Raw genomic sequence first — 27,102 nt, 5'->3', positions numbered from 1 at the left:
GGCATGGAAAACCATGCGAAAATTATACGTGAATTATGCAACTCGACAGTGAGAGAAATGATTTGCCGTCAAACACCGCCAGCTGTTTTCGCAATTTTACGCAACGTTCACTCGATTTTGTGTATTTCTCAGAGTCATTAAAAAATATACATATACGAATTAATCTATTCTGTTTACTCGAAACCTATCCTCTCCTAAGATTTAATACGCATGACGCGTGTGTACGAGGTGAGACACGGCGGAAATTGGCGAATCGAGACATTTCATAATGCGATTCAAGTTTCGCATTAAAAATATCGTATTGTACGCGATGTACGATGTCGAACGCGGATTCTCCCACGTATGCCGGGATGCAACTGCGATCATTGCCGATCGTTGGGTAACGTGACGCGACCGGTTGTTCGTCGGGGGCCGCAAAACGACCCGGTTGGCCGGAGGCCAGACGCGGAAAAGAAGGGCGACGCGAAGCGTCGACCAGCTGACCCAATGTGCCCGGACGAGAATGACCTCGAACAGCCGGGTACATCGGTCCCGATTGCCGTAGTAACGAGAAATACCCGTCATCGAATAACCGGATGCCACCTGCTCCGGTCAACCCTATATAGTTCAACGTCACTGGATCATGTCCGAAGGAACGAGATGCAGTCCCGTACACCGAAAGTGATGACAATCGACACTGATGAAATGAAAAATAAAAAAAAGATCGCACCATATCGCGACAAATTATTCTCAAAGAATTATATACAGTAATGAAAAATGTCTTATTTTCTCTGGCTAAATTAATTCTATCGTCGTTAATCGGGTTACGGCGACATTATAATGAAAAGGACAAAATGCGCAAAATTGTCTGTTGAAATGTATCGCATGTATGAAGTCACATGTATACGCAAGTATACAGACACTAACGTGCACGCGGAAAGAAAACAACGTGGAAATATTTCTCGCGAGAAGAGGAGTCGGTCAGATAACTGTACGGCGCGGCCTCCGGACGACATCTTTGGTGTCTGGCGTTCTTTACATATCCATATTCGTAGACATGCTCATTCTTAAACGTTTCTTTTTCTTAATCATTTATCCTTGCTATTTTCTTGAATTGCGAATAGTATGTAATCAAGTTTTCTAGATCCGCGGAGAAACCTTGCAAGTATCATATTTGAGACTTCAATTACCATCCCTCTTACTAAATATCAGAAGAAGAAATTACTATCTCTGTAAATACGAAGTGAATTGAAAAATGTCGACATCCATATGACGCATAGCAATTATTTCGCGAAGAGCTATGACCAAATAAAGCTTCTACTATCCTTCGATAAATTTCCTTTCACCACCCACCGTTTCCTCTGTCAAACGAATCACAGCAGCCTTATGCATCCAACATTGCATGCAAAAATTAAGCGTAGTACAATAATTAGATCGTTTAAAGATATACAATGCGTTAAATATGACTTTTTTTCTTTCACAGATGGAGCTTTATCGAATAATGTTAGGGCTTCCAGGATGGAAAGGGATCTAGAGGGTAAGTCTCCGCAAATGTTTATGTAATGTATCTAACAAATCTATCCTGACACATCTGCGACACCTGAATCACACTGATACACGCAGACAAGGATTGCACTCAAAATTGTGTTTTCTCTAAACTTAAACGATACGATATAAAGTGTTTAATTTTCTATCTAATTGTAACATTTTTATTCAATCTAAATCTATAACCAATTTATTAAAATATAACAAAGTTTGAGTGTAATCTTACGATATCGAACAATCTTTCCGCTTTGTTCTTTGTCTCTGCTCTCTAATCTCTTCTCACAATACATTATTTCTTGTCTCAGTTCTCTATGTGCGTGTTGACGCGAGGTGCGGCCGTGTAAATAAAATTCTCAAATATTTTTCTATCGCTAAATTGATTACGATATGTATATGTCATTTCATTTCGATGGTATTTGGCCTGTCGTATGATTAATTGCGAAATGTTACTTCCCAAAGACATGAAAATTCATCATGCTGTCCGGAAAACATATTTTGATATTCTTTCAAAAAATCTGCACTTTTCGAAAATAATAGATTTATATATAATATTTTTGCTATTTGAATTTTTAAATATTATTTTAAAGAATAATAAACATTTTTTTCTTTCCATCATACATTTCTTCAAATATTACTTGATAAGCATAGAATTTTCAAGATCTAAGGTTTGTACATAAGCGATTAATGATTAAATATCTTTCTTTTCCTTGCATGCCTATGTTGTTTCTCTCACTTTCTATTCAAGAAACTGTTTTTTTTTTTTTTTTTTTCCCCCACAAAGTTAGATAATGACGCAAATTAAGCAGGGTACTACGGATATAATATTACAACAGGTGTCCTAGGCTACGAAAGAAGAAGGCTAGTCTACTAAGATCGTCTATCTCTTTTTTTCTGTTTCTGTTTACTGCTCCCGTCTGCTCCCCGCCTTCAATCTTCTCAACAACTGGATGCCGTCTGCCTCCAACGTCCGTCCGCCACTCCGTCTCTCCGACGACCTACATTACAATAAAAAATAATAATATACGCGAATTGCATCGACCGCCGATGCAAACGAACACCAACGCACGGTATATGACAATTACGACATGAATAAATTTGCAAATGCGAAACGTGGTCGAACGAATCGAATTCGTTGTACACATTTGCGCTTGGTTTCGAACGGAAAATGTATTTTAATTTCATGTCCCGTTGCAATCGCTTCCCTCGTTTATGCTCGGTCTCGATGATTCTATTGATAAATCATCGACGTACTACGATACCGCGTATTTCACGTGGTTAATAATTTTCCGTTGCCCCTGGTATTTTCTTCACTTTCGAATTTGACTCTTCAGGAGTGACCACAGTCCTCTTGGTTTCGGCACGTCCCGGAAAGTCTGTATCTCCAGTTGGATTATTGACAAAAACCGCACGAACGTTTGTGCAAGATGGGGCAAGCACCGAATTCGCCACTCAAGTTCTTGGTACGACTTTAGACAATGGTCGCCTCTACGCAAGAATTCTATCCACATCCAGCAGAGTGTTCTATGATAAAGAGCCGACGCCAGATCCATCAAGTCCCTATGTCGTTTATCCATCGAGAGCGGAAAACGATTGGCGATTTAAGATGACCCTCGATAACGCACCGATTAAAGCTATCGAAGAAATAAAAGTGCTGAGTGGTGATAACGATGCGGAATCGAACGATTTTGAGAGGCAGAGGAAAACTGCTAGTACCATAAAACTGGACGAATTGTCTAAAGAGAATGATATATTCAATAAAAGAGAGTTAAATGTGAATGCACAGAGATTCAAACCGGCAAAGGTACGACCGGCCGACGATTTGCCCACTTACACTGTTAAACACGAGTACGTGACGAGCAGCTTCGATTCGTTCGACGATGCGCAGTCTAAGAGTTTCAGGCCGCGAGAACCGAAAATCTTTAAACCGCAAGTTCCGAAAGCTCCGCCGCAAAGAAAAGCGGAGACAAAACCTTTTGCTACGGTGACCTATCACGGTTTCGCGGACTTCACGACCACGGTCGGCGACACCGTCATCATCTTCTCGCCAAGCACGTCGCCGGCGCCTATGGGACGCCCTGCTACTACTATCAAAGGCGACGCTACGCTTCGTCCGGATGATGGCGTGGCAGTGCTGAAAATTCGTCCTACGACTGTGATGGAACATGCAAGAACCGATCGACCTTACGAAGAAGATCGAAAGCATGCTTCGGACGATCAGCTATTGAGTGCAATTAATCGCGGTAATATTCAACCGAGTGTCACTGAGGAAACTGAAGCCGAATCGTCCACGATGTCGACGGAACCGTTACTACTGGTACCCGATGTCGAAACGGGATCATTGAAGCCGACAGGTCTTCTAAAAGTCATCGACTCTACTACTTCATTGGACGGTACTACGACTCATTACAAGAGTCTTATTTATGGCACGTATATTGGCACAAACTATGCGCAAATTATTCACACGTCTTCAAATGTATACTTTTTCCCGGATGAAGCTACTGTAACATATGGAGGAGCTGACGATACCACGGTGGACTATGGTACAACCGGAACAGAGTCTGACGAGCAAGATACCACTGTCGAGACACTGCCTTCTACTACATCGACGACCAACGAAGAAACACCGTTCGAAATGAACGAATTGACCACTCCGTTGAGAGGTACAACGGATAGTGTCTTAACGACATTGAAGGACATTTTAGAAAGTGCGAGAAAAGTTCTAGGAACGACCGAATCAATACGACCGATGTTAGATTACGAACTTCCCAATGATATAATGTCAGGAGAGCCTCAGGGTCGTAGTATTAAAGATGGCTCTTCTCAGAATAATCATCAGTCCGGCAAAGACAAGCCGCATAGATTTAAGTCGGATAATACAGAACAGAAAATAACGTTAGCTACTAAATTATTACCGTCTACCGTCTACAAGACGTTCACATATTTCACGACTTTCTTTATTCCGGACAATGATCAGACTACCACTTCTATACGCTCTCGAGAAGTAATCTCTTCCGAGATAACCTTTTTAACGGAATTAATTGGACCTACCTCGACCGAGAGTTCGATTCAATCCACTTTGTTACCAGATACAAAAACACCAAGTTTATCCGGCGAAATCGAAGAAGAGCAGATTACTAAACAAGACGAGGAAATAGAACTTATCTTTAAAACTTTGTACACGACGTATACCTATCTAACAACGTTCTTCCAAGAAAATACATCGAGTGTATCCAGTCGACAAGTCGTCGAGACTAACGTTATCACGCAGACCATTGGACCAAATGGCGTTTCCGCCATTGTCGCCGGTCTCTTTGACAAGGACGAATCCGTTTTGATATCACCGACAACAATATCGCAGAATATCTTCCCGTCCGTAACAAACGCTCAAATTCCTGAGGAATTTAATAAAGGTACCGAGCCTTATCAAGTTTCTGACGAAACGACGGAAGAAAATTTAACCACTTTCCAACAGCAGGATACCACTGTACATGACAACATTCCAACGGAATCTATCACAACGGTGGATGATTTTGAGACATCGGACGGATGGATCACTGATTTAGAACCGAGTCCCACCCCAGCTATTGCGAGTCAAGCGGTAAGAGAACAAGTAAAAACGTATTACACTACTTATACGTACTTTACCACTATCTTTGTGGACGACGAAACGGAAATCGAGACACGAACTGAAGTCTTCACTAATATCGTCACAGAGACTATTACGCCCACAAACGTTGAACCGGTTCCACAACAAACGATTCAATTAGCGACGCCAAAATCTGAATCTGCCGAGAGTAAGCCTGCAGTTCCTCCAGAAATCTTGGCATATTTAGAGGCGCTTCAACGTCAAAAGTCTCAAGAAGAGGCGCTCTTGTTGGCAAAAAAAATTCAACAAACCAATACTGACAGAGCAACGCACGCCGAAGAAGTCACAACTCTAACCGAGAACAACACCGAGTCAACAACGGAACTGCTTACTACCTTGGAAGATCGGTCCACTAAGCATCTAATCAATAATTTCCAAGTAGGTGCGCAAGTAACACCCAATCCTCCGGCTGATGTGAAAGTTCTGGGCTCTATGATTACGGATGTTGTGTCATCTTCCAGCTCCGGTGGTGGCACCGTTCTGGATGTGATGGATAAGAGAAATGCCGTTCCTGAAGATCAAGAACTGTCAGAGTCCAATAACCACGAAGTAGAGCCGGCACCGACGTTACTTCTACAGACTAGCTACACGACCTTCACATATTTCACGACAATGTACAAAGGCGACCAAACGAATGTCGCCAGCCGTTTAGAAACGGTTACGAATGTCGTCACAGAGACTTTAAGGCCATCCCTCGTAGTGCCGGTTCCGACTAGCACATTGCCGGTGACGTATTTCACAACCTTTACTTACTGGACGACATTCTACAAGGGTGGCGATACCATAACCACTAGTCGCGAGGAAACGGTCAGCAATGTCGTTACACCAGGAGTTTCGCCTACGCCTACGGTGGAACTTGGTGTAATAATGACATACACACCAACCGTGAATCCACTGTTCGAGGAGGATTCTCTTGTTAACGAACAAGAATCCAAGGTCACGGCGGATAATGAAGTTACGCCTTTAGGCAACACTGCTCCTGAAAAATCAATTACCGAGAACACAAACGTACTGTCTAAAGAAATTATAAATAGCTCCAACAATAAGAACGCCGTAAATAATACTTTGTCAATTTCGCCCGAACCTACGACCTTTTATACTACATTCACTTATTTCACTACGTCCTATGTCGGAAATCAGACGATTCTAAATAGCAGATTGGAGACAGTAACCAGCGTATCGACGCCGGATATTGCGACGCAACAAGCAACCGGTCGCGCGATTAATGTCGCTGTATATCCATCGATTCAAATATTAAACACCGATGAAAAAACAACCGTGACACCCTCCAAAGCATCCGATAATCTTAAAACAGGTTTGATCTCGACGATACGTTCAAGTGAAGTACATGAAGATATTACGACGCATTACACGACAGATGTATACGGTACTTATGTAAATGGACTTTACGCACGAATAGTACAGAGCTCGACAAGAATAGAAACACCGCCCTTATCTTCCTCGTCGATAGCTACACCGGTTCTTCCTACGGGCGTTTTGTCTTTGAATAAAGGAAGCGTAGTAGATGTCGATGAGATCACCACTGTTTACTTCACAACTAAGCAGATTGGCACGCTTTTCAAGGGAACCTACGCCAAAGTAATCGAGAGCGCGTCAAGCACCAAGATAGACGAAGAAAGAAAAGCGAGTATTCCGCCGACTCAAGGTCACCGAACCGGCCTTGTACGTCTAATTCAGGGTCAAATCGAAAATGACGGAACCACCACATTCTATCAATCGAAAGTTATTGGTACCAGTATCAATGGTAGATATGCTCAAATCATCGAAAGTACTTCCAGCTTCTTTGCGTCAAATCCTACGACAAATATTTCACCAACTTCTACTCTACCTCCGAGCCAGTCGACAAGTATTCCAGAAATTTTGCCTTCTCCTGCCGTTATCCAATCTTCCCTTTCAGAAGATTCCACAATAGAATCTCCGGACCACGACGAGGATTCCGGTCAGAACGAAGAAGACGACGAAGACGACGAAGAAGGCGAAGATGGACAAAGTTCTAAAAAGAAATCACGATTAACATTCTCGACTAGAAAGAGAACGTTCACGCCAGTGATCAGACCGTTCGCCTCCAGGAATAGACCGACGTTTAATCCGAAACGTAAAGGCGCACCACAAGCTGCGACGACTATCACCAGAACGGATATAACACCTACGATAACCGCGACTTTGGCTGGTAAAAGTAACAGATTCGCTTCGTCGCGAGGTCGCGTCACTTCGCCCATCGGGCCATATTCCTCAACATTGTCTCCGTCAGGTTCTAGACGATTTTCTGCCAGACGGGGAGCGGTTACTTCGAGCTCGGTATTCCCAGCGAGCAGTACGCGCGCTAGAGGACAAACCAAAATAACTCCGTCGTCTGTATTTCAAAGCAACAGACGCGGACCAACGTCAATAAAAGGATCTTCCTCTAAACTTGCAACTCGCGTTTCGAGTTCTGTGTTTCCCGGCGCTTCCTCGAGATATCGACCCGGTATCCGACCATCGTCGACGTTATTAAGAGGACAACCTACGGTTAAGCACGACGATCAAGAGAACGATGCTAATGAATTCACTACGACTACGCTCTTGACGGATGAGACGCCATTCACAGAGTATTTTGAAGGCGAAACTGTTACTACACCTTTGCAGACTACGACAGAATCATCGAGAAGATCTACGAATCCGCTCTTGCGATTCCGCAGGCCTATTAATTTAAACGGTAGATCAGGAACTACTGCACGACCACCGGCGACTACAACACCGAGACGATCGGGAAATTTAAATAGACCGAGCGCGCCGACAGTTCCCAGAGTTACGAACGGACGAACAAATAACCGAGCGACTCCTCCAGTATCCACGAGAAATCGACCAAGTAATACAGGTCTGTTCCCTCCACGTGGATTTCTTGGTAGAAAGCAAGAATCAGCCATCGAAGAGCCAAATGAAGAACACGACAGCGAGGATGACGAAGGTTTCGAAGACGAACAACCTGTTGAAGAGATATCAGATAACGATTATGAAGGATCTGAACATGAAGATAGAAAATCGAATGTAAATGTGAACCGTCGTTCTGGAAAAGCCGTTGGTTCCGTCGTACAAATCAGACCTTTCGGAGCTAGAACAAGAAGAATTCGTCGTCAGACTAGTCAATTGAGAACATATAGCAGTCGCTTCCATAGACCCGTTCAATCGTCATTTATAAAAGATGAAAAGAAATCTGATTTACTAGACGCCGTGGCGAGTAAAGATGACATTGTAAAAATAGCACCAAAACCTAGCGCTCGATATAACAATCGAGCGCGGAGTTTGACGCCATCGCAATCACAACAGAAGATATTTAATAATTCGGATAAATCGACGGAAACAACGGAGTTTGTAAATCAGCAGAATAAACCTAAAACCAGACCGAATCAAACCACTAATGGAAATAGAAACGGATCTGTTAGAATAAAACCGTCATCAACTTCGAGCAATGGAAGACAATTTACGTTAAGAGAAAAAGACGCTGCTTCGAACAGGTCGGACAAGAGACCGACTTCAAGAACGACCAGTAGAACAACCAGTAAAACAACTCAGAACGGAAGAGTGAGACCACCGAGATTACGAAATGGATCTTCCAAATCTTCAACCGGATCTTCAAATTCTCGAAGAGTACCACCGTCCCGCGGATCCTCAAGATCGACGAACGGAAGAAATGGAAATAGCAGAAGAGTTCCTACAAGAGGCAGAGGATCTTACGAGGACATCCGTGAATCGCCGACCGTATATCCGAATTTTGATGGCACGATAACCGTGACGCATTACGTACCGACGGAAGTCACGATTCCTGTGGTAAACAACGGTGTCACAGAGCATCGTAATATCATAACCCAGCAACCGAGCACCGAAGTTCTCAGACCTTCCCAATATAGCACGGTGACAGCTGGAGACGGCAAGTCGCTTGTGGTAATCGTCAGCGAAATTACGGGTACCAACGTTCAAGGGCAGACCGAGGTTACACGATTTTTGCTTCACGAGACACCCACCACACGTATCTCGTACACTCTTTCGAGCCTCGGTGGTCGCCGCGTCTCTCAATCGGTTATCGTGCCCACGACGGTATATTCCGTGGAGAATATAATTTCTACAATACAACCGTCCTTGTCCGGGAATGCTCCTCTCGCCAATATTCTTCTTTCGCAATTACTACTGGGTCAATTAGGTCCGAATCCCCTGTTACAACATCAAGCTACGCCCACCACACAATATAACACACGCACTACTTCCTACGTCACTACAATAACAAAACATCAAAGCACTGTCATTCCCCTCACTTTCCGCGGAAAAGAGATCTTGACGACTCTAGTCGATTCTTCGACCAACGTTGTCACCGCGACGGAATTCATAACGGACACCGTTGTAATAACTCCAACGGCCGCGATATCGGCGGCCAACATAAATTCCCTCTTGCTGTTGCTTCAACAACCGCAGCAACCTCAGCCGCAAAATTCCAATCCGTTGCTGGATCCTCTGTTTGCGCCTTCTCCGTTTACGCAGAGCAACACTCTACCGGGTGAAGTAGAGAGAAGACATCAGCCGGCCGATGCCGATTACAAACACGACAGTTACGAGTATTCCGAGGAGGAGGCCGAAGTGGAAGAATATCAGAAGCCGTCTAGATCGTACGGTGGACGCGGTAAACCGAACGATAGAAAAAAGGCCTCCGCGGCTTCCAATAAGGTTGAATCCAGCATAGTGACGCTCTACGTTTCCGGCCGCAGACCCGGAGAATTCAGCACTGTTTTAAGCACTGTAAAAGTCGGTGATTCGGTTACCGCATCCAGGAGACGAAGAGATGCCTTGGAAGAAGCTATCGAAGTCCGACCTTCCACACCGCCATCGTTGCACGCTGGACCGGAGGCCGTCACCATTTTAGCGGGAAGCGAAGATCCCATCGACGCACACGCACCGACACAAAGTCTCGAGAGCGTAGTGGGTGACGTCGGACGGCATATTTCCACGTCCATCTGTGCCTAATATTATCTTTTCCGCCGAAAAAGTCTTCTTCCGCTCCTCACCTTCTTCCCTTTCGCCTTTATATCATAATTTCCATAATTTTCTCGAAATCCAGAGAGATCCACAGATCTTAGAATTGCCCGAAGCTAACGATATTTCCTAAAATCTCTATTCCATTTAGAGAGCATTAGTTTAGTTTTCTTTGGGCACAATGGACAAAAAAGAGCAACGTTGACGAAAATCGAGATTGCCGCATAATGTAATATAGATAATAATCGAAACTGCCAAGATCTCCTTTCTTGAAGCAAAAGAAAGAATTGTGGGTAGTTGGTAGCTTCGGTGAAAAGAAAGCTATCCTCAAGGATGGTTATTTCGTATGTCCGTTTTGCAGCTCGCTCTCTCCCAACTTCTCTCAAATCTTTTCTATTCCCTTCTAAAATTTCCCTTCTCTTCGAGCGTCGTTCCCACATTTTTCTCCTATTATACTAACACAGCCTCGATCTGCCGCCGCACGCGCGCCCACACGACAAAGTCGGACATGATACTCTCTTCCCTCGACAACATTACAATAAACAAACACGTCTGTTGCGGATAATGTCACTAAAACGTACAGTGTACGAGGCGAAATTTAATCGGACGTGCATACAAAAACAAAACACGAAATGTCAGCGTAATTTAATTTCAATTGATTAACGCATCACAAAAAAAATCATCGAAAACGAAGCTTAATCGCAAAGGCTTTGATATCGATCGCGGATGAATCTAAGCATGAGATGGATAATATGTATTCAAACAGATGAGTAGAAACGCATCGCCTTTGCAGGTGATTTCTATGATGAGTCGGTGCAATATGGAAACGTAAACGTCGAACACGATAGAGAAGGCACCGTCAACGTATGGTCCGCGAATGAGGACGACGTAAATCTTGGGAGAATCGACGACGAGGACGGATCTCTTGAGAACGTGTCGAAAAAACGTGTTAGAATTCGAGTACCTGTGGTGCGTAGCAGAAACGCTAGACAACATAAGCTTACGGTTGTCAGACGTAGACCTTTAACGTCTCGCACAAAGAATCTCGCGTATGTCACGTCTACCGATCACGCGCCGCGAAAAATCGTGGTAACGCGCGTCAGGACTCTCGAATCGGACAAATCGATCTATCCGACCGAAACTATAACCCCTATCGATTATCAATCTGCCGTCGGAAAACACAAAGTGACTATAACCAGACGTAGAAAGCTTCAATCCATGCCGATATTATCGATGTCAATCAAGGATAAAGTTAGAGTTACCAGGAAGAAGCTAGTTGCAGTGCGACCGATACTACCGACGCCTACTGTTGCCATTATTACTACGGGATTCTTTACCGCACCTCCCGAGTATAATGAAGAATATTCAGACGAGGAAGATGAGAACGAAGATATGACCGTTGAAGAGGAAGATCATATTATTGTTACGCCTAATCTTGAAGAAACACCGAATCTTATTGACAATAAACCGGATGAGGAAACGAATCTTACATCATTGGAAGCTAGTTCCACCATATCTGAAGAAAGCGCGTCAGACACGCCAGTGATTATTACCGACAATTTCTTCTTCCCTCAATCTGATGACAAGAAAGATGAAGAATATGAAGATGATTATTTCGACATGACCATTACTACTGAGAATGTTGATAATATTGCCATTTTAATAAAAGACGAACAGCATTTCACTACCGAAGTGATTTCTATAAAGGACGAAAATAATGTCATATCTAATAAAAGCGACATTGAGACAATGCATGATAATATTACAACATCAATCAGTCAAATCACGTCGGAAAAACCATCCGAGGAGCAATCAATAAAGATGATTCGAGAATCCGATAACGCATTGATTAATATAACAGAATTGATCGATGCTTCTTTAGAAAATAGCAATATTACCACAAATGAATCTAAGGTTGCCATATTGAATGAAGATATACCAGCTACTGAATTTATTCCTATAGAAAGAGATAATGACGATAACTCTGCAACGAAAGAGTATATGACAACTGCCAGTCCTGAAGAGCAAACTACCTTCATAGATGATGTCACCGCATTAAACACGCCTGAATCCACCGAATCTACAAGCTTTTCCGACGAAGAAGATGCTACGAGAATACCTAACACAACAGAAGAATATATCTCATCCATCACCGAGGTGATAACGCTCGGTACGAAAGAAGAGAATGAAGAATCTTCCGAAGCTACCGAGCGCAGCATGATGCTGGAAACGATCAGCGAAATTCCGGAAGAATTACTAACAGTACTGCCCATACGACCGGACGTTAAAATTGACTCCAATTCAACTCAGATTTCTTTAGTCGAAACCGCCCTTTTATCCAATGCTACACTCGCGTCGAGCTTTGAGAGTGTTATACCACTCGCGACTGTGAAATTACTGTCAAATTATCTCGTCGATTCGTATATACCCAGCGTGATACCCCTCGGCGCGAATTACACTCGCGAGATAAAATCGTCGGTCCGCGAAACCTCCGTACTTGACACAATTCCCGTAACGAAAGTCACGACCAATATCGCTTCGGCCACGCCGGAGGAGATCGAGGCCGGACTAACGGACGATCTTTACCTGTCGCTGTCCCGCCTCGATTTCCCCGAGATCTTGCCGTCAAAACCAGCCACGATCGGCTCAGAGACCAAATCTACGCCGGATCTCATGTTAGAGCCAAGCACGAGTGTTTATTATACGGAGACGGTAGTGACGTCGACGCGACTAAGGACGTACACATACGTGGTGACACAACAGAACGGACTGGAGACTAAAGTGACATCGTCGACGACCGTACGACCGAGAGTGACGACACTTACGCTGACGGTGCCCGTCACGGTGACTATCACTCCTACCGTGGAGTCGTCAGCCGACTTCGTATCGTCTGTGTATAATCCAGTACCCGTTGCCGGTGAGTAGCCCTTTTACTCATCTGAAACCTCTCTCGCGACAATCACACCGTGCCCTCGAAAACGTTGGTCCCTCTGAAAATTCTATGAAATATCATTCAAATATATATTATTAAAATTGTCACTGTATTGCTCGAGATTCATAAATTTTCAAAGTAAAAGGGAGAAAGTTATAAGTAAATAAAAATAGCAATTTTAACGTTGAGCGCTCACGGTGATTGCCGCAGTGTGTAATATAATCCTTAGACTAATAAACTTTATTTTCGCTATAGAGAGAGAGACTTCCTGATTCTCAATTACGTGAATTTGATTAGATGAAACGAACTATCTGTGCAAATACTCTGTTAAATACTGTGTTATAATTGGCTTTTGGTAATCTAAATTTTTCCTGTACGATACAACCCTGTATATGAAATGTATATATTGTATATGACAAAATGATGCTGTACATATCTAAATTTGCATTTTTTTTTTTTTCTTGTACGATATATATGAATATTAATCATATTTATATTATATCCTCTGTGTAAAAATTTTTCGTACATTCGATTGTATGCCGAATACATGATTCACTTTAATAATAATATAGATATTTGATCTCGCGATGAATTTATATTATACAAACGATAGGTAAGCTTATATCTTTTATTTGAAAAAATTTTATTTTGTATATATAATATTTTCCGATAAGTAATATCTCGTTATTGCGAGGTAATTTTCCCCTCACATATCCCCTCACGATATGATATATCGATGTTTATGGAATCGTAACGACAGGAGAATATGAGCCGAAGGACGAGGAGGAGGGACGCAGATTCAATCTAGCGACCCGCGTAATGTCGAATGGCGTGGAAGTCATCGTCGCGGGGCCTACTCCGGCTCTGCGATGGGAGAACTCGAATCCTCAACCTACCCTCACCTTGTCAGACGCGGTGGTCATGCTCCTGCCGCAGGATAAGCCGAACGACTTTGTCACGAAGACTTGCACAACAACTTTCACGTATCTCAGCACAATCACCAAGGATGGAACGACTACTGTCACTACAGAGCAGCAGGTGCTTACGCACAATACATCTGGGCGCATTTAATCTTTTCCAAAAAATAAAATATATTAAAAGTTCAAATTTTAATTCTTTTGTTTCTACCTGTATAAGGTACAGGAAAATGTACAAAAGAGAAATTATTATATAAGAATATTATAGATATTTTAATGTATTATAAGTTGTTGAAATTTTTTTGTCAGCTAAAATATAGTATTGATAAAATTGACAGTTTTGATATCACTTATTGAAAAAACAGAAAAGATATAGGTAATCTCTCTCTCGAAAAAAAAAATCACGTAAAAGATAATTTTAACAAAAAAATTTGACTTCTTTAGAGATAATTTCTTCCTTATTTTCTCATATCATGAATAGCAAATGTTTTACAGATATTCAAGTTTTTAAAATCTTCTGTAAAACTGGTTATTGGTAAAAATTTGTTATTTCTTTTTTCTAGGTTGTAGCGAATACGGCGACCGAAGAACGGCATAGAAAACCTGGCTCCGAAACGGCAGCTGTGACTCTGGAAGTATCCCCGACTCTACGTACCGAAATATTTAAAACAACTTACACGTATCTGACCTTGAACACGGATCATCCGGATGTGAATGACGCTTTGGAAAGTAGCACGAAAGTTATAACAAACACGGTTACCGCACCGCAGCATTACCTAGACATGATTCTCGAGCCATCAGAAGCTCCGCGACCGGAAACAAATACATATCTCAGTACCAGAATGTTGGAAAAAACATTTATGGAAGAAGGTCGTACGAAAATAGAAACGGTCAGCGACACGATTACCCAGGTTAGCTAGCTTTTTCGCAAACTCTGCTATTTAATATCGATGTTCGCTATACTATTATGTAATTTCGTTTCCGATTTCTTTTTGTTTAGCTAATTGTAACAGAATCAGCATCTCCGCCACGACCAACCAGTGTCACAACTACTTTGACTGCCTTGGATAATACTGACGGTAGCGTGACAGATACAACAAAGACATATTACATCACGTATACATATTTCAGTACATTCTTGGAAAAGGGTAGCACGGTAGTTCGTACGAACGTAGCCACATCAACTGATGTGGTACTAGAGAAAGTGCCGGTGCGAAAAACCACCGTGAAAACCTCTCCGATTAATCTTACGCAAGAACCTATACAGATATTTGCTACTAAAACATATCTTACAACCTTCACTTATTTTACGACGTTACTGCAGGTAATTATTGAATTTCTATAGTACAATGTATGATATATATATATATATATATATCTTTAAAATTTCTCTCATTATTAGGCTGGCCCAGATGGAGAAACGTCGACCACCGTGACGTCTCGTTCGCATATCGTTGAAAACGTCGTAACGGAATCGATAGCGCCGAGTTTATTAGATGCCGATTACATGAATGCTCTATTGACAACGGCCCACCATTCCGATCCGGTGAAAAATGTTGTCACGGGCTCGACGATTATCTTTTTCGACGAAGAGGATCAGATCAATCCGACAGCGACCTCAAATCTCCCGGAATCAACCTCTTTCACGGAAATAAAAAAACACGAGAAGAATGTCACGAGCACGACAACTATAATGTCGATGAATACGGTGTCACAGAATATTAGTTCTCATGCAAAACCAATAGATTTAAATAATAAACAGGTATGCGCACATTTTGTTTCCAACCTTCTTCCAAAAAAATTAAGAAAAAAACTACTGACCTATGTATCAAAAATTCGGATGTATGTTGAAACTTTCTACATTTTCCCATAGGATAATAATAGCACGCTATTAACTGACGAGCCACAAAACAAACGTCCCAATTCTCAATCCGGGGAAGATCTTCAAGTCAGCAATCTTCTCAGTCTGGGTTCTTTAGGAATAAATAGCTTGTCTGCCTTGGGACCGGTGATTACAGCAATGGCTGGATTGCTGCAGGGGAAAAACACTGCCTCTCGTAGAAACGATACCGTGTCTATCGCCGAAACTCAAGAAGTCACAACGCAACGATCGCCGATTTACATTCCCGTTGCAGAATTTGCTGACGGTGATATAGAAACCGCTGAAAGTCAACACATCGGTAATATTCTGTCCTCTCGTCGTTATTGATGTTTTATCCAATATTTTAGAAAATTGTTCTTTCCAGCTGCTCATCTGGCAAATCTCAATCACAATTATATCGCCGAGACGCGTCACAAGGTAACCAGCAGTCTCGCCGACGGCATACCGATATCTCCCGGCGAAATAATCACGGCAAACAGCGATGTTATCATAGGAAAACCGGGCAAGATGGCACCGAGATTGCCGCAGACGTTTTTGAAGGATGAAAAGCATATTGGCATGAAACCTCCGCCTTTACCGGTACCGAATATTCCGGTGCATCCTGTGTTAGAAGTCCTGGAGAACGAACGCGACGAACAAACTCAACAAACCGCGCAAGGTCCGCAAGTGCAGATTTTGCCGGCCCATCGGATTTACGAGGAACATTTGAAAGTACCGGTTTCGATTCCTCTTGATAATCCGAATCATTCAACAGTTTCTAAACAATCTCAAAAACTGCTTCCCGTTCAATCGATACCGCCAAAAAGAATTGTCTCGAAGCAAGATATCTTGGAAAACGATCCTTTGCTGAAGCCACCCGATAGACCGAATGTGGAGCAATACGCAAATCCCAATGTAAATCCTAAAATTCCGGAATGGAATCCGGAGAAATATAGAAGACCTTGGAGTGCCAAAGATCCTTTAACACCGCCTTTATCACCTGCGAGATTTGACGAGGTATATTTATGTTATTCCTATATACACCCGGGAAAAAAGTCCATATATTGTATATGTAATAATACGTGTATAATATGTATAATACATATATATATAATTAAATAATTATATATAGAATGTTTCCATATATGTTTACTTTCTTTTGTTTAATCTCTGTTTGTATAAGTATACGGGAAAAATAAAAGAAATATAATTAAAACATAATTAAAAGGATAATTTTTGCATTGTTCTTTTTCTAGAAAAAGTGAAATCTTTTTTTTTATTTTTTTCTAATTTTGTTTCTTCTGAAAAATAATACAAAAATTATTCTTATTATTATTATTTATTTACTCTAGTTATTTTTTTCTGTATATAGAGATAGAGATTATGCAAGAGAAAAAAAACATATATATATATATATATATATATATATAATTATATTTGATTTTTTATTTATGAATTCTTTTTGCGAAGCATTTATTTGCGCAGCGTGTGTGACAATATATGATAATTTCTTTCAAGATTCATCCGGATAAACCGATTGAGAAACCTCGTCCGACTATGTTGCCTTCAGAAGAACAGAAACGACCACCATGGGCACAAAAAGATCCTTTATTACCGGATACTTCTATTATCATACAAAGTTCAGAATCAAAGCCGATACCAACCGAGCCGATAGTTCATCAAGTCCCGCATGTCATTGATAGATCGACAGGGCAACCTCTATTGGTCAATATTCAACCTAGTCAAGTTGCTAACGTCGTAATTCCTCAGGGTGGCACGCAAGCTCTAATTTTTGGAGACACCAATGAACCTCATATAAGTGGTCAATATTTTGACGATCCTTCACCTTACCCGGAACCTGAAGCTGGGCCAGGTTTCATCGGTATTCAAAAGGTACGTATAATAAATTTTAAATATCTGTATGTTTGTTATGCAAAGCTCAATTTTATAAACCGCTATATATATGCTTAGATGGAGGACTTAGTGCAATATTCAAGCGAGAAAAATCCAGCAGATTACATGGTTCCTCCGTCACCACCTGCTAGTTTCAAACCTGCTTCTTCGAAACCAGGTTTCTCCAATCATCCGCACGCTATTTTGTTGTCGCCTGGGCGCGGAAGACCGCAAGAAGTGCCAGAAACGCCTATAATACGACCCGATAAAAGACCGTCGGAAGTTCACTTCATTAAACGTCCTGACGGATCCGGAATTATCAGTCAGGGCCACGTTCATAGAGAAATTCTTGTACATCACAAACCAGAAACGGTAAACATTCGACCGCATTCCGTTCATCAAACGCCAATGCGCGGTCATTTCTCGAACAATCAGAATCCGCCGGAGCAAGTTCCACCGAGACGCGCAGAGGTCTCGACCGAAGTACCACATCGCTATATATTCCTTGGAAAACCAGATTCTGGAAACGAGATAGCGTTAGGCGCCAACTGGAAATCCGATAAAAAGCCAATTAGATTCGCGTTAAACAATCGACCGAGACCGCGACCGATATTAAGACCGACGACTAACCGTCCTTTGGACAGGCATGTCTTTGTAGAACGGCCAACTGGATATCCTGCGATCAGAAAACCAACGTACCCTGGACCGCAGAGACCTTCGGTAAACACGCAGCATACTTTTGCGCTACCACATCGTCCGTCGATGAATTCTCAGTCGTATCAGGAATCTATACGAATACCGCCTAAACCGTTCACTCTTCAGAGCGAAAATCAAAATAGACCGTCGCATATTTATTCAGATAAAGTACATAATATCGCAACGCCCAATTCGCCAACTGAACAGAATGACAATGTGCCTACTGGGGCGATAGAATATCATAATCCTTTACATCCAAGTTCGATACCGGAAGATAACAAACATTCTCAAACATCTACTACGAAAGTGCCAGAAGATCATTCTGAAAAATGGCAAATAGGAGAGACTGTGCTATCGAATACTGATTCTGACATCGGTGCCTCGGAATATATCAATTATCCGAACCATTATCATGTAAAAGGAAACAAGAGCCAGGAAAATGACAATCAGAATAAAAAAGATACGATAAATTTCACATATTCTCAAACTATCAATCAAACCTTGAAATCGCAAGCTCCGTATGGAACAGTCGTTTCCATCATGAACAAACCGCTGGAAATTGAGCAAGAGCACAGTATAATTTATAAACATGAAATAAAGCCATTATTGCAGGGACCATACGGTATCGATATCTATAACACGAGACCTTACGAATCACCTATTGTACAAGGAAAACCTTTCGGCGTTTATAATAGTTACACGATAGACCAGGCCACTCCTTACGGTTACAAACGAAAAGAAAATAAGCCCGATTACGAAATAGTTCACGGCATACCCGCACCTCATAATGAGAATATAAAATCGGTTAAGAAGACGCAAGACGGACAAGTTACGACGCTAAATTCGCTCGAGCGCGACGATACTATCGATCTGAAACCACCAGCAATTATATCTCAATTTGGCGCGGAAGTAGACAGACCAGGCATACCGTACTCCAGACCGATTAAATCTGATTCGAGACCCGTTATGTACTTCAAACCGGAAATATTAACGAAACCTTCGATTAAATTGGAAGTCAGACCTGATTATGCTACAAAACGTCCGGAAAATGTTAAACCAAACGCCGCGGATACTTTTATCAATCAGACATTAAATTACGGAATAAAATTGAATCGCGAACACCAGAATTGGAACGCGGATGTAGCGATCCCGAATATTGTAAAATCTCAACAAAAGATATCGACGGGACATAATTCCCGAATTTCTGAAATTAACGTGAAAAAACCTGAAGATAAAAATTTCACCACATCTCGTCCGATTGCGAACGGCAATAAACGTCGACCAGAACACGGAACGTATACAAGAAAACACCCGGAATATCCTCATATTCTAACGAAACCAAAATCTCAAGTGCCGCAACCGGTAATTGTCTCGAGCGATAACGCGGGACTGGAAACGCACGATCGTCCGAACGTCAAGTTCTCCATGTCGGTAGAGGCTACGGGTGAGGAAGTGGACCGCAAGACGCAAACCGAAAGACCGCCGAGTATGCTCGTCACGAAAAACAATATGTCGCATAACAAGAAAAACGATGAAACATTGAACACAGCGTATCAAACGAATTTTGCCTCGTCGGATTCCCAGGACAAGCGGGACGAGATCAAGACGAGGCCGATTAATAACAAGGAAATGAATGTTCCTTCCAGAAATATGATGCCACCGCCCTTGAATGTAGCAACCGGATCGAATAAATCGAATAAAAACGAGCAAGAAGGACTCAAACCTCCGCCGCCGCCCACGTCGCCGTCGACCGATGTACTCGGATTGTCACCGCCGCCGGTAGACATCACTACCACTCATATGCCGGTAGACGATAGATTCGCCTCGGTGACGACTAACGAATCGGGTCTCAAGCCGCCGAAATATATACCTCTGAAAGAAACGACGACGGTCGCACCGCCTCCGCCTAGCACGAATATGGTTCCACCCAGTCCGAGGCCGTCGCTCACAAGACCTTTCCTCGTGGAACTGCTGTCGCAGGTATAAAAGATTGTATAATATGCTAAAAATCTTCAAAATTTAAGATTATAAAATATTCGTCCTCATATGTATAAAATAAGACACGAAAAATAATACTTAACGTATCTTAGGATATGGTACCACCGCCACCGGTGTTAACAACGACAAGGCCGCTCGAAATCGCTACCGTACGACCAGCCGTCGCTGTTTCCGGGTCTATACAAATAGCGACTGCTGTTGCCACGTCTCATATTCCGGTGGTTCAGGATATTGAATCTAAGATACCAATTATTCACGGCACTGTTGATCTTCCAGTTATAATCGACGTTCCCGATATTCTCCGATCCGCGGAAACATCAACATCGACGAAACGGATTACCGAACATGTTAGCGTTTACACCGCGCGACCTTTCGATACAAGACCCGTGTCTAGGTAATGTAAATTATACTTGATAAATCTCAATCAAATTCTATCATGAAGAAAATACAATTATTTATAATTATTATTGATTACATTTTAGAAACTCCATTCGAGCAACATCGACATTGTCCACAAATATGGTAATACCGACAAAGCTAAGACTGCCTCAAATCAATTATATTCAGCCGAGCAGATCATCGACGATCCATCGCGACGTCCATCCGACGAGATCGCATATACCGAATGTTCCTTCAAATCCTGTTAAGTGGCCTGAGCATCCAGTATTCTTGGAATCTAGTTACGAAAGCGTCTTACCGTCGACGAGAGTGGAACCCACCGAGTCTTTAACATTCATTGTCGGAACGGATCAAAAGAAACAACAACATTCGACCGTATCGGATATCGAGACGAAAAAACCGCATGTAACCGAACCTAGTGTAGTCAACGGAACAGCTAACGAAGAATCATCGATAATCGTTACGAGGATCGATAGTTCGATCACTAAAGTAACCGGTACATTGATACCAATGCCAAACAATAAAACGCGTTCCGAAATAAGTAATTTAGCTACGCAATTCACAAAGAACATTGAGAAAACTACAACTAGTGTCATCGCCAAAGAAGAGTCCAACGCGACTATACGTATGAAGCCAAAAGAGGTACGAGCATTTTGATATTTAAATGATACGTTTATAGATATTTATATTATTTTTTTCTTACTTTCGGAAAAATGTACGTGTTAATTATGTGTATTAACTAGGTGACACGCTACAAAACTTCGACAGTAACGACAACTAAGACATCGGTACTGGGTTCGCCGCCAACAACGAGAACGCTTCTACTCACGCGCACGATGACCACGACGACTGTGGAGACGGTGACAGAAACATTGCTGCGTCCGACAAACGTTGTGTCTACGGTAACTTCTACGATCTTACAACCGATCGTTACAAGAATACCTTCATCTTACGATAATGTGGATAATGATTCAATATTTGTCGTGATGACCGATCAGAAACCACCCGCACCCGGAGCGGAAGAGGTAGAAAAAAAACATATAAATATATACATTCTATCAATCATGATATATGTATAAAAATGTGCATATATGTCTCGCTTCCTTTAAAATGCAAATTTTGGATCAATATTTTCTCTCTCAAAAATATATGAAAATAATTAATTTAATTATATTAAAATATATATAATTAATTAATTAACATAATTATAAGAGATGCACGTTATATAGAGGAACATATTTCGCTTGAATTTCAGGTGGAGGCTGAATACGGAGAGGAAGTATCTCGCGACGAAGAGGATCCGACAGGCAATGAAATTCACAGAGTACTGGCAGGAGGGATACTGGGTGCGCCAGCGGTCCCTATGACACCTATTGCGAATCAATGTACGCCGGAATGTAAATCATCCAAATCGGAAGTTTGCACCGAAATAGGAGCAGAGATGAGATGCGTTTGTCGGCCAGGATTTGCGAGAATGTTTCCGGATCGGCCTTGCAAACGTAAGTACTCGTAGATACGCGTTTCTATATAATATAACAGTTATTTTTATTTAATGAATATATTGGACGGTTTAATTTTAATATATGCTACGTTGACGCGCAACAATTTTTAGCGACTTACACGTACACTGTACGCGTCGGTCTGGATCGCGTCGGTCATGAATTCGTGGCATACGAAACTGCCTTGAATGATTCTGCATCAGCAATTTACAAACGTTTAGCGGCACCGACGAAGGAAGCTTTAGACAGAACTTTAATGCAGAGCGATTTAAGAGACGTGTACAGAGGACTTAAAATCGCCGGATTCACTCAGGATCCTACGAAAGTCGAATTTCACGTGCAACTCAGCGATAATGCTAACGAGACCAGATTGAAGGAAGTCTTACGAAAATATTTAATTACAAGCAATTATAGTTTAGGCGGCACGGAAGTTTACGCTTCAAAGAATCTTGATTTGGTGAGTGTAAAATCGTAATAAATAAATAAATAGCTAGAATAATAAGGATGATTAAAATGCTTTTTTTTTATCAATCGTGTGCTCCCGACATTTTATTCTTGAATCTAATTTAGATCGAGGCAATCGATTTTGATGAATGCGCGTCTAAAGAGGATGGACCGCATCATGATTGTTCACCTCACGCGGCGTGTTTCAACTTACGGGGATCCTATCAATGTTCTTGTAGAGAAGGTTGGGCTGACCTATCGGAAAATCCAGCGTATCCCGGAAGAGTATGCTCGCAAGCTCCATTGGGATGCGCTGGTTGCAGCAACAAAGGTCATTGCGTCACCAATTCTCTCGGTCAAGAAATGTGCGAATGCTTCCCTTGGCACAGTGGCCAACGTTGTCAAGTTAATCTCAAAGGTAAAGGTAGCATCGTCTATGAACTTCGACTTTGCACGATTAAAATATGACCAAGTCGGCAGCATATACATATGATTGATTCAAACGATTAAACGTATCTTATATGTTGACAGTTTTGTTGATAGCTCTGGTGACAACTGGAGCAATCTTGTTGGGTCTCCTAGCAATTTGTCTGGGAATGACGTGCTTCCGACACCCAGGACGCGATCGAAAGACCGGCGACAGACGGGCCATGATACCCGGAACAAGTGGCGATACAAGTAGCGAGGGTAGCGTCGCCGACTTGGCCATACCGCATCATGTGCCGCATATTTTACCACCACCGCCGCAAATGATAGCGCCGTTGCCGCCAAATAAACGACCGGTTCGTAAGATTAGCGCAAAGCCTCGTCAACCGCCCAGAAAAGCTACCATGATTCCCACAGTTGCCGGTACGTTTTATTATGTTTCTCATTTATCACGTATTGCAAACAATCTCTTTCGCACTTGCAAATTAAACAACATACTTAATTGCAAAGATAATCCGTGATAATGTTAAAAAAATTGGGCTATTCGGTATAATAATAAATTTAATGCTTCTGCAGCGATACCAATGAATGACGATCAGCGCGATCGCTCCTTGACGGTAATGATACCGCGCGCTAAATACCGATCGGCACCGCAATCTCCGCAAAATTACAAGGCCGGTATGAGTACGTTTGCCACTGAGGAACACAAACTCATAAATTACCTCGACAATGGCGCGAATTGTCCGGCAAACAGAAAACCAAGTATATCCAGCACGAAGGACTGCAAGGAGGCTGATCTGCAAGGAGCAAGAAATTCGATGACGCCCACGGGCGCTCTCGTTAGCGCCGGTTTTCAGGTACTGGTTCAATTTTTTTTTTCTTCGTTTTAGCGACAGATCTAAAGAGTACAAGTATAATGGAACGTTAATTGTCGATAGGTATCGGCGACGGTGACCCGTACTGTAGACGCCGAGTCCACCTTGGCACGCTCCTGCGGCGAAACGACTGTAGAGCCGGCGACTAAGATATTGAGGAGCGGGGATCTTCAGGTTGACCTTGACTCAACCCTGGCGCGCTCGTGTGGCGAGACAACCATCCAGGCTCCGACCAAGCTTCTCAGATTGGATCTAGGCGAAGCTGGTTCAACCCTGGCAAGATCTTGCGGTGAAACGACGATCCAGCCGCCAACAAAAGTTGCCGCCGCGCGAAGAAATAGCGTCAAGGACACTAGGGATAACAGGGATGCCAGAGACAGCGCCAGCGAAGGTCACACCATGGCTGAGCGAGATTTAGGCAGCACACTGCGACTTCCGGCGCAGCATCCGCCGTTATACAGTCCAGATAGGGTGAGATAATTCATATCAAAACTTCCTCTTAATTAAGTTACGAATCATAAAGATTTATGCGGTCCCATTGAATGCGTCATCGATATTGTTAATCGATTCTTTTTATAGACTAGCGATCGGGACTCCAATTTTGATTCGCTGTAGATGCTCAAACGAGAACGAGTCACGATGTGCGAGAAGATTGATCGCGGACAAAGCCGCTGGACGGTGTTTTCCGTAGATTTATTAATCATCATTTGGATCAGTCGAAATCTGCCGTTATTGAAATTGCGAAAGATGTATTATTTCGTTACTTTTTCTAATTTATATATTGCTGTCGCTATGCCTAATCTTTTTTTATCTTTTTCTACAGTTACAGTATCATAGATCTATTTATATAAGTCTATGTACGCTATACATTTAATTGTTTTATATTTTTGTTTACTAGTAATAATTTGGTATCCTGCGATGCCAAAAGTCGTCAAAATTAATGAGTTTTTGTCAATGAGTTTTTCTCATTAACAAAATCTTTCTAAATTACAACTTGATCGACGAATGCTTCTGAAACGAAAATTCTTCGCGTTACCTTGCGAAGACGTAAGATAAGCGCGCGTGACTCAACCCCGTGCCAAAATACAACCAATGAAATAAGGAAGCTCCTCGAAGAAGTTCCTTCTTATCTTCCTGTGTATGTCGTTTTCACGAGATCGAGCTGCAGGTTGCTGCAGGTGATTGAAATATTTATTTCATCAAATAGAATAAAAATGCAATATATATATATATACAATAATCTGACCGATTAAAAACATCAAATTTATCACCCAAGTCCATATTTTTATAGAAATATATATTTAAAGCTAAAGAAAATGATATTTCAATCGATGCAGCTTGTACTGTGCGCGTGCAAGCATGGTACAATAGTGTCATAAATAATGGATGGCGCCAAGCTGTCGTGCAAATAGCACGACGAGAAAGCTCGATCTGTATATTGAACGCGAAAGGAGAATATTTTTTTTTATTATTGTTGTTATTGTTTGTTTGTTTAGTCTATTCTCCGACGAAACGTGTTACGTTGCCCGGCTTCGTTACAAGGCTTTGTTTCGGAGCGATTCAAATTCGCGATCGAAAAAAGGCATCACTCGAATGTAAATTATCTATATCAAATTACTAATATATACATATGTCGAATATTTTTTATGATATATATATATACGGTATATTTTCTACAATATATTTATATCAAATAGATGCTAATTTCAATGTACAATATATATCCAATGTCAAGAGCAACATTGGCAAAAATAAATTCAGCATTCTCTAGTTTAGAAATTTATAAATTAAGATAATCATGAGAGAAGAGTATTTTAATATTTTACATTCGAGAAAGAAATGCTATTATTTCGGATCCAAGCCAAAGGACGAAGCCGTGGCAACGTCGTTGTATCAAACTCGAAAGAGAGCATATGAGACTCGTTACGATGTATTTACTGTTAGCTCAATAGAGATAGCGTAAGAGAAAAATGTAACGAAGAACGGTGTATCACGTATTACGATTTTCCCATAAATCTCTACGTCATAAGATTATTCCGCCCGTATGTGACGAATTAAATTCTGCCGTTTTAAGAAACGAAAATGACGATGCTCATATCTTAAGTTTTGTTACTAACTTTATCCTCTCTCCTTATGTCCAAATAAAACTTCCATTTATACGTACACGTATATACATATATATAGAGATATTATATATATATATATAAAATTATAGATACATTACCTTCTCTGTTGTACATAAACTCTCCTCCGGAACCTCTTCTACGTAATGCTACTGTAATTTTGTATCCTTAGCGCATGTACACTTATACGTACTTTAAATAAAAGTCAATAATATATATATATATATATATATATATATATATATATATATATATATAATAGCATGTCTTAAAAATGTACCTGTCTTACATACTCAAGAAATTATAATCAACTTAAGTACTTAAACTGATTTAATAACAATGTTTTTGCATGCGAGATATATTATCCGTATTATACATTATTATTGTAATTGCGAAATCTATTACTAAGATTTCATCTTTCTACTGCGCAAATTATTTCTTAACCACGACTTTTCTTCTAACTTTCAGTTATCCATATAAACTTTTCAAGTTTGTAATACTTGTAATATTTAAGATGCTCTACATATAACGCTGAATTTTCAACTTTATTTCGCTAGAATAAAAATTAACCTCGAAAATATCACAAAGGACGAACTTTCCAGAAAAGAAAACATATATATATATAGCAGAGAAAACAGAATAATCAAAAATAAAAAAAAATAATAGCGTCATGAGCGATAAAAAAGAAGATTGAGCAAATGCTACGTTACGCGAATTAATCTATAATTATTGTGTGTGTAAGAACTATGACATTTATTATAATAGGCATGCATCTCGATATAAGTTACTAAAACATTTTTTTATTAAAACATTTTATGTAAATCCCCTATATAAAAAATATATATAT

The 27,102-nt window shown here is 41.3% G+C and overlaps 3 protein-coding genes across 3 annotated transcripts in view; 2 read left to right on the top strand and 1 right to left on the bottom strand.

The window, feature by feature from the left end:
* The window catches only part of LOC138936853 (mucin-2-like), a 56,461-nt gene extending 31,714 nt beyond the window's left edge, over positions 1-24,747 (top strand). Inside the window, exons 3-22 of the mRNA XM_070302612.1 lie at positions 1,463-1,516; positions 10,986-13,109; positions 13,885-14,162; positions 14,605-14,952; positions 15,042-15,365; positions 15,444-15,803; positions 15,915-16,221; positions 16,288-16,919; positions 17,421-17,795; positions 17,874-20,471; positions 20,582-20,883; positions 20,972-21,530; positions 21,632-21,913; positions 22,144-22,387; positions 22,501-22,844; positions 22,958-23,249; positions 23,363-23,680; positions 23,834-24,114; positions 24,196-24,603; positions 24,712-24,747. Of these exons, the coding sequence (XP_070158713.1) occupies positions 1,463-1,516; positions 10,986-13,109; positions 13,885-14,162; positions 14,605-14,952; positions 15,042-15,365; positions 15,444-15,803; positions 15,915-16,221; positions 16,288-16,919; positions 17,421-17,795; positions 17,874-20,471; positions 20,582-20,883; positions 20,972-21,530; positions 21,632-21,913; positions 22,144-22,387; positions 22,501-22,844; positions 22,958-23,249; positions 23,363-23,680; positions 23,834-24,114; positions 24,196-24,603; positions 24,712-24,747 (10,466 nt within the window). The remainder of the gene's footprint in view (positions 1-1,462; positions 1,517-10,985; positions 13,110-13,884; positions 14,163-14,604; positions 14,953-15,041; positions 15,366-15,443; positions 15,804-15,914; positions 16,222-16,287; positions 16,920-17,420; positions 17,796-17,873; positions 20,472-20,581; positions 20,884-20,971; positions 21,531-21,631; positions 21,914-22,143; positions 22,388-22,500; positions 22,845-22,957; positions 23,250-23,362; positions 23,681-23,833; positions 24,115-24,195; positions 24,604-24,711) is intronic.
* Positions 1-27,102, bottom strand: part of Dctn4-p62 (dynactin subunit 4) — a 93,317-nt gene that overhangs the window by 38,840 nt on the left and 27,375 nt on the right. The window lies entirely within an intron of this gene.
* Positions 2,831-10,183, top strand: LOC138937260 (uncharacterized; the record flags this gene model as incomplete). Its single annotated transcript, XM_070303317.1, has 1 exon — positions 2,831-10,183. A coding segment is annotated over one exon (7,353 nt), but the record flags the coding sequence as incomplete, so codon positions are not given.

This window comes from Polyergus mexicanus, unplaced genomic scaffold, assembly GCF_030449975.1.
Source record: "Polyergus mexicanus isolate NDT 795.1 unplaced genomic scaffold, iyPolMexi1.0 SCAF_10, whole genome shotgun sequence".
NCBI lineage: Eukaryota > Metazoa > Arthropoda > Insecta > Hymenoptera > Formicidae > Polyergus > Polyergus mexicanus.
Note: the sequence above shows the minus strand (reverse complement) of the source record. Positions and strands in the feature narration are given on the sequence as shown.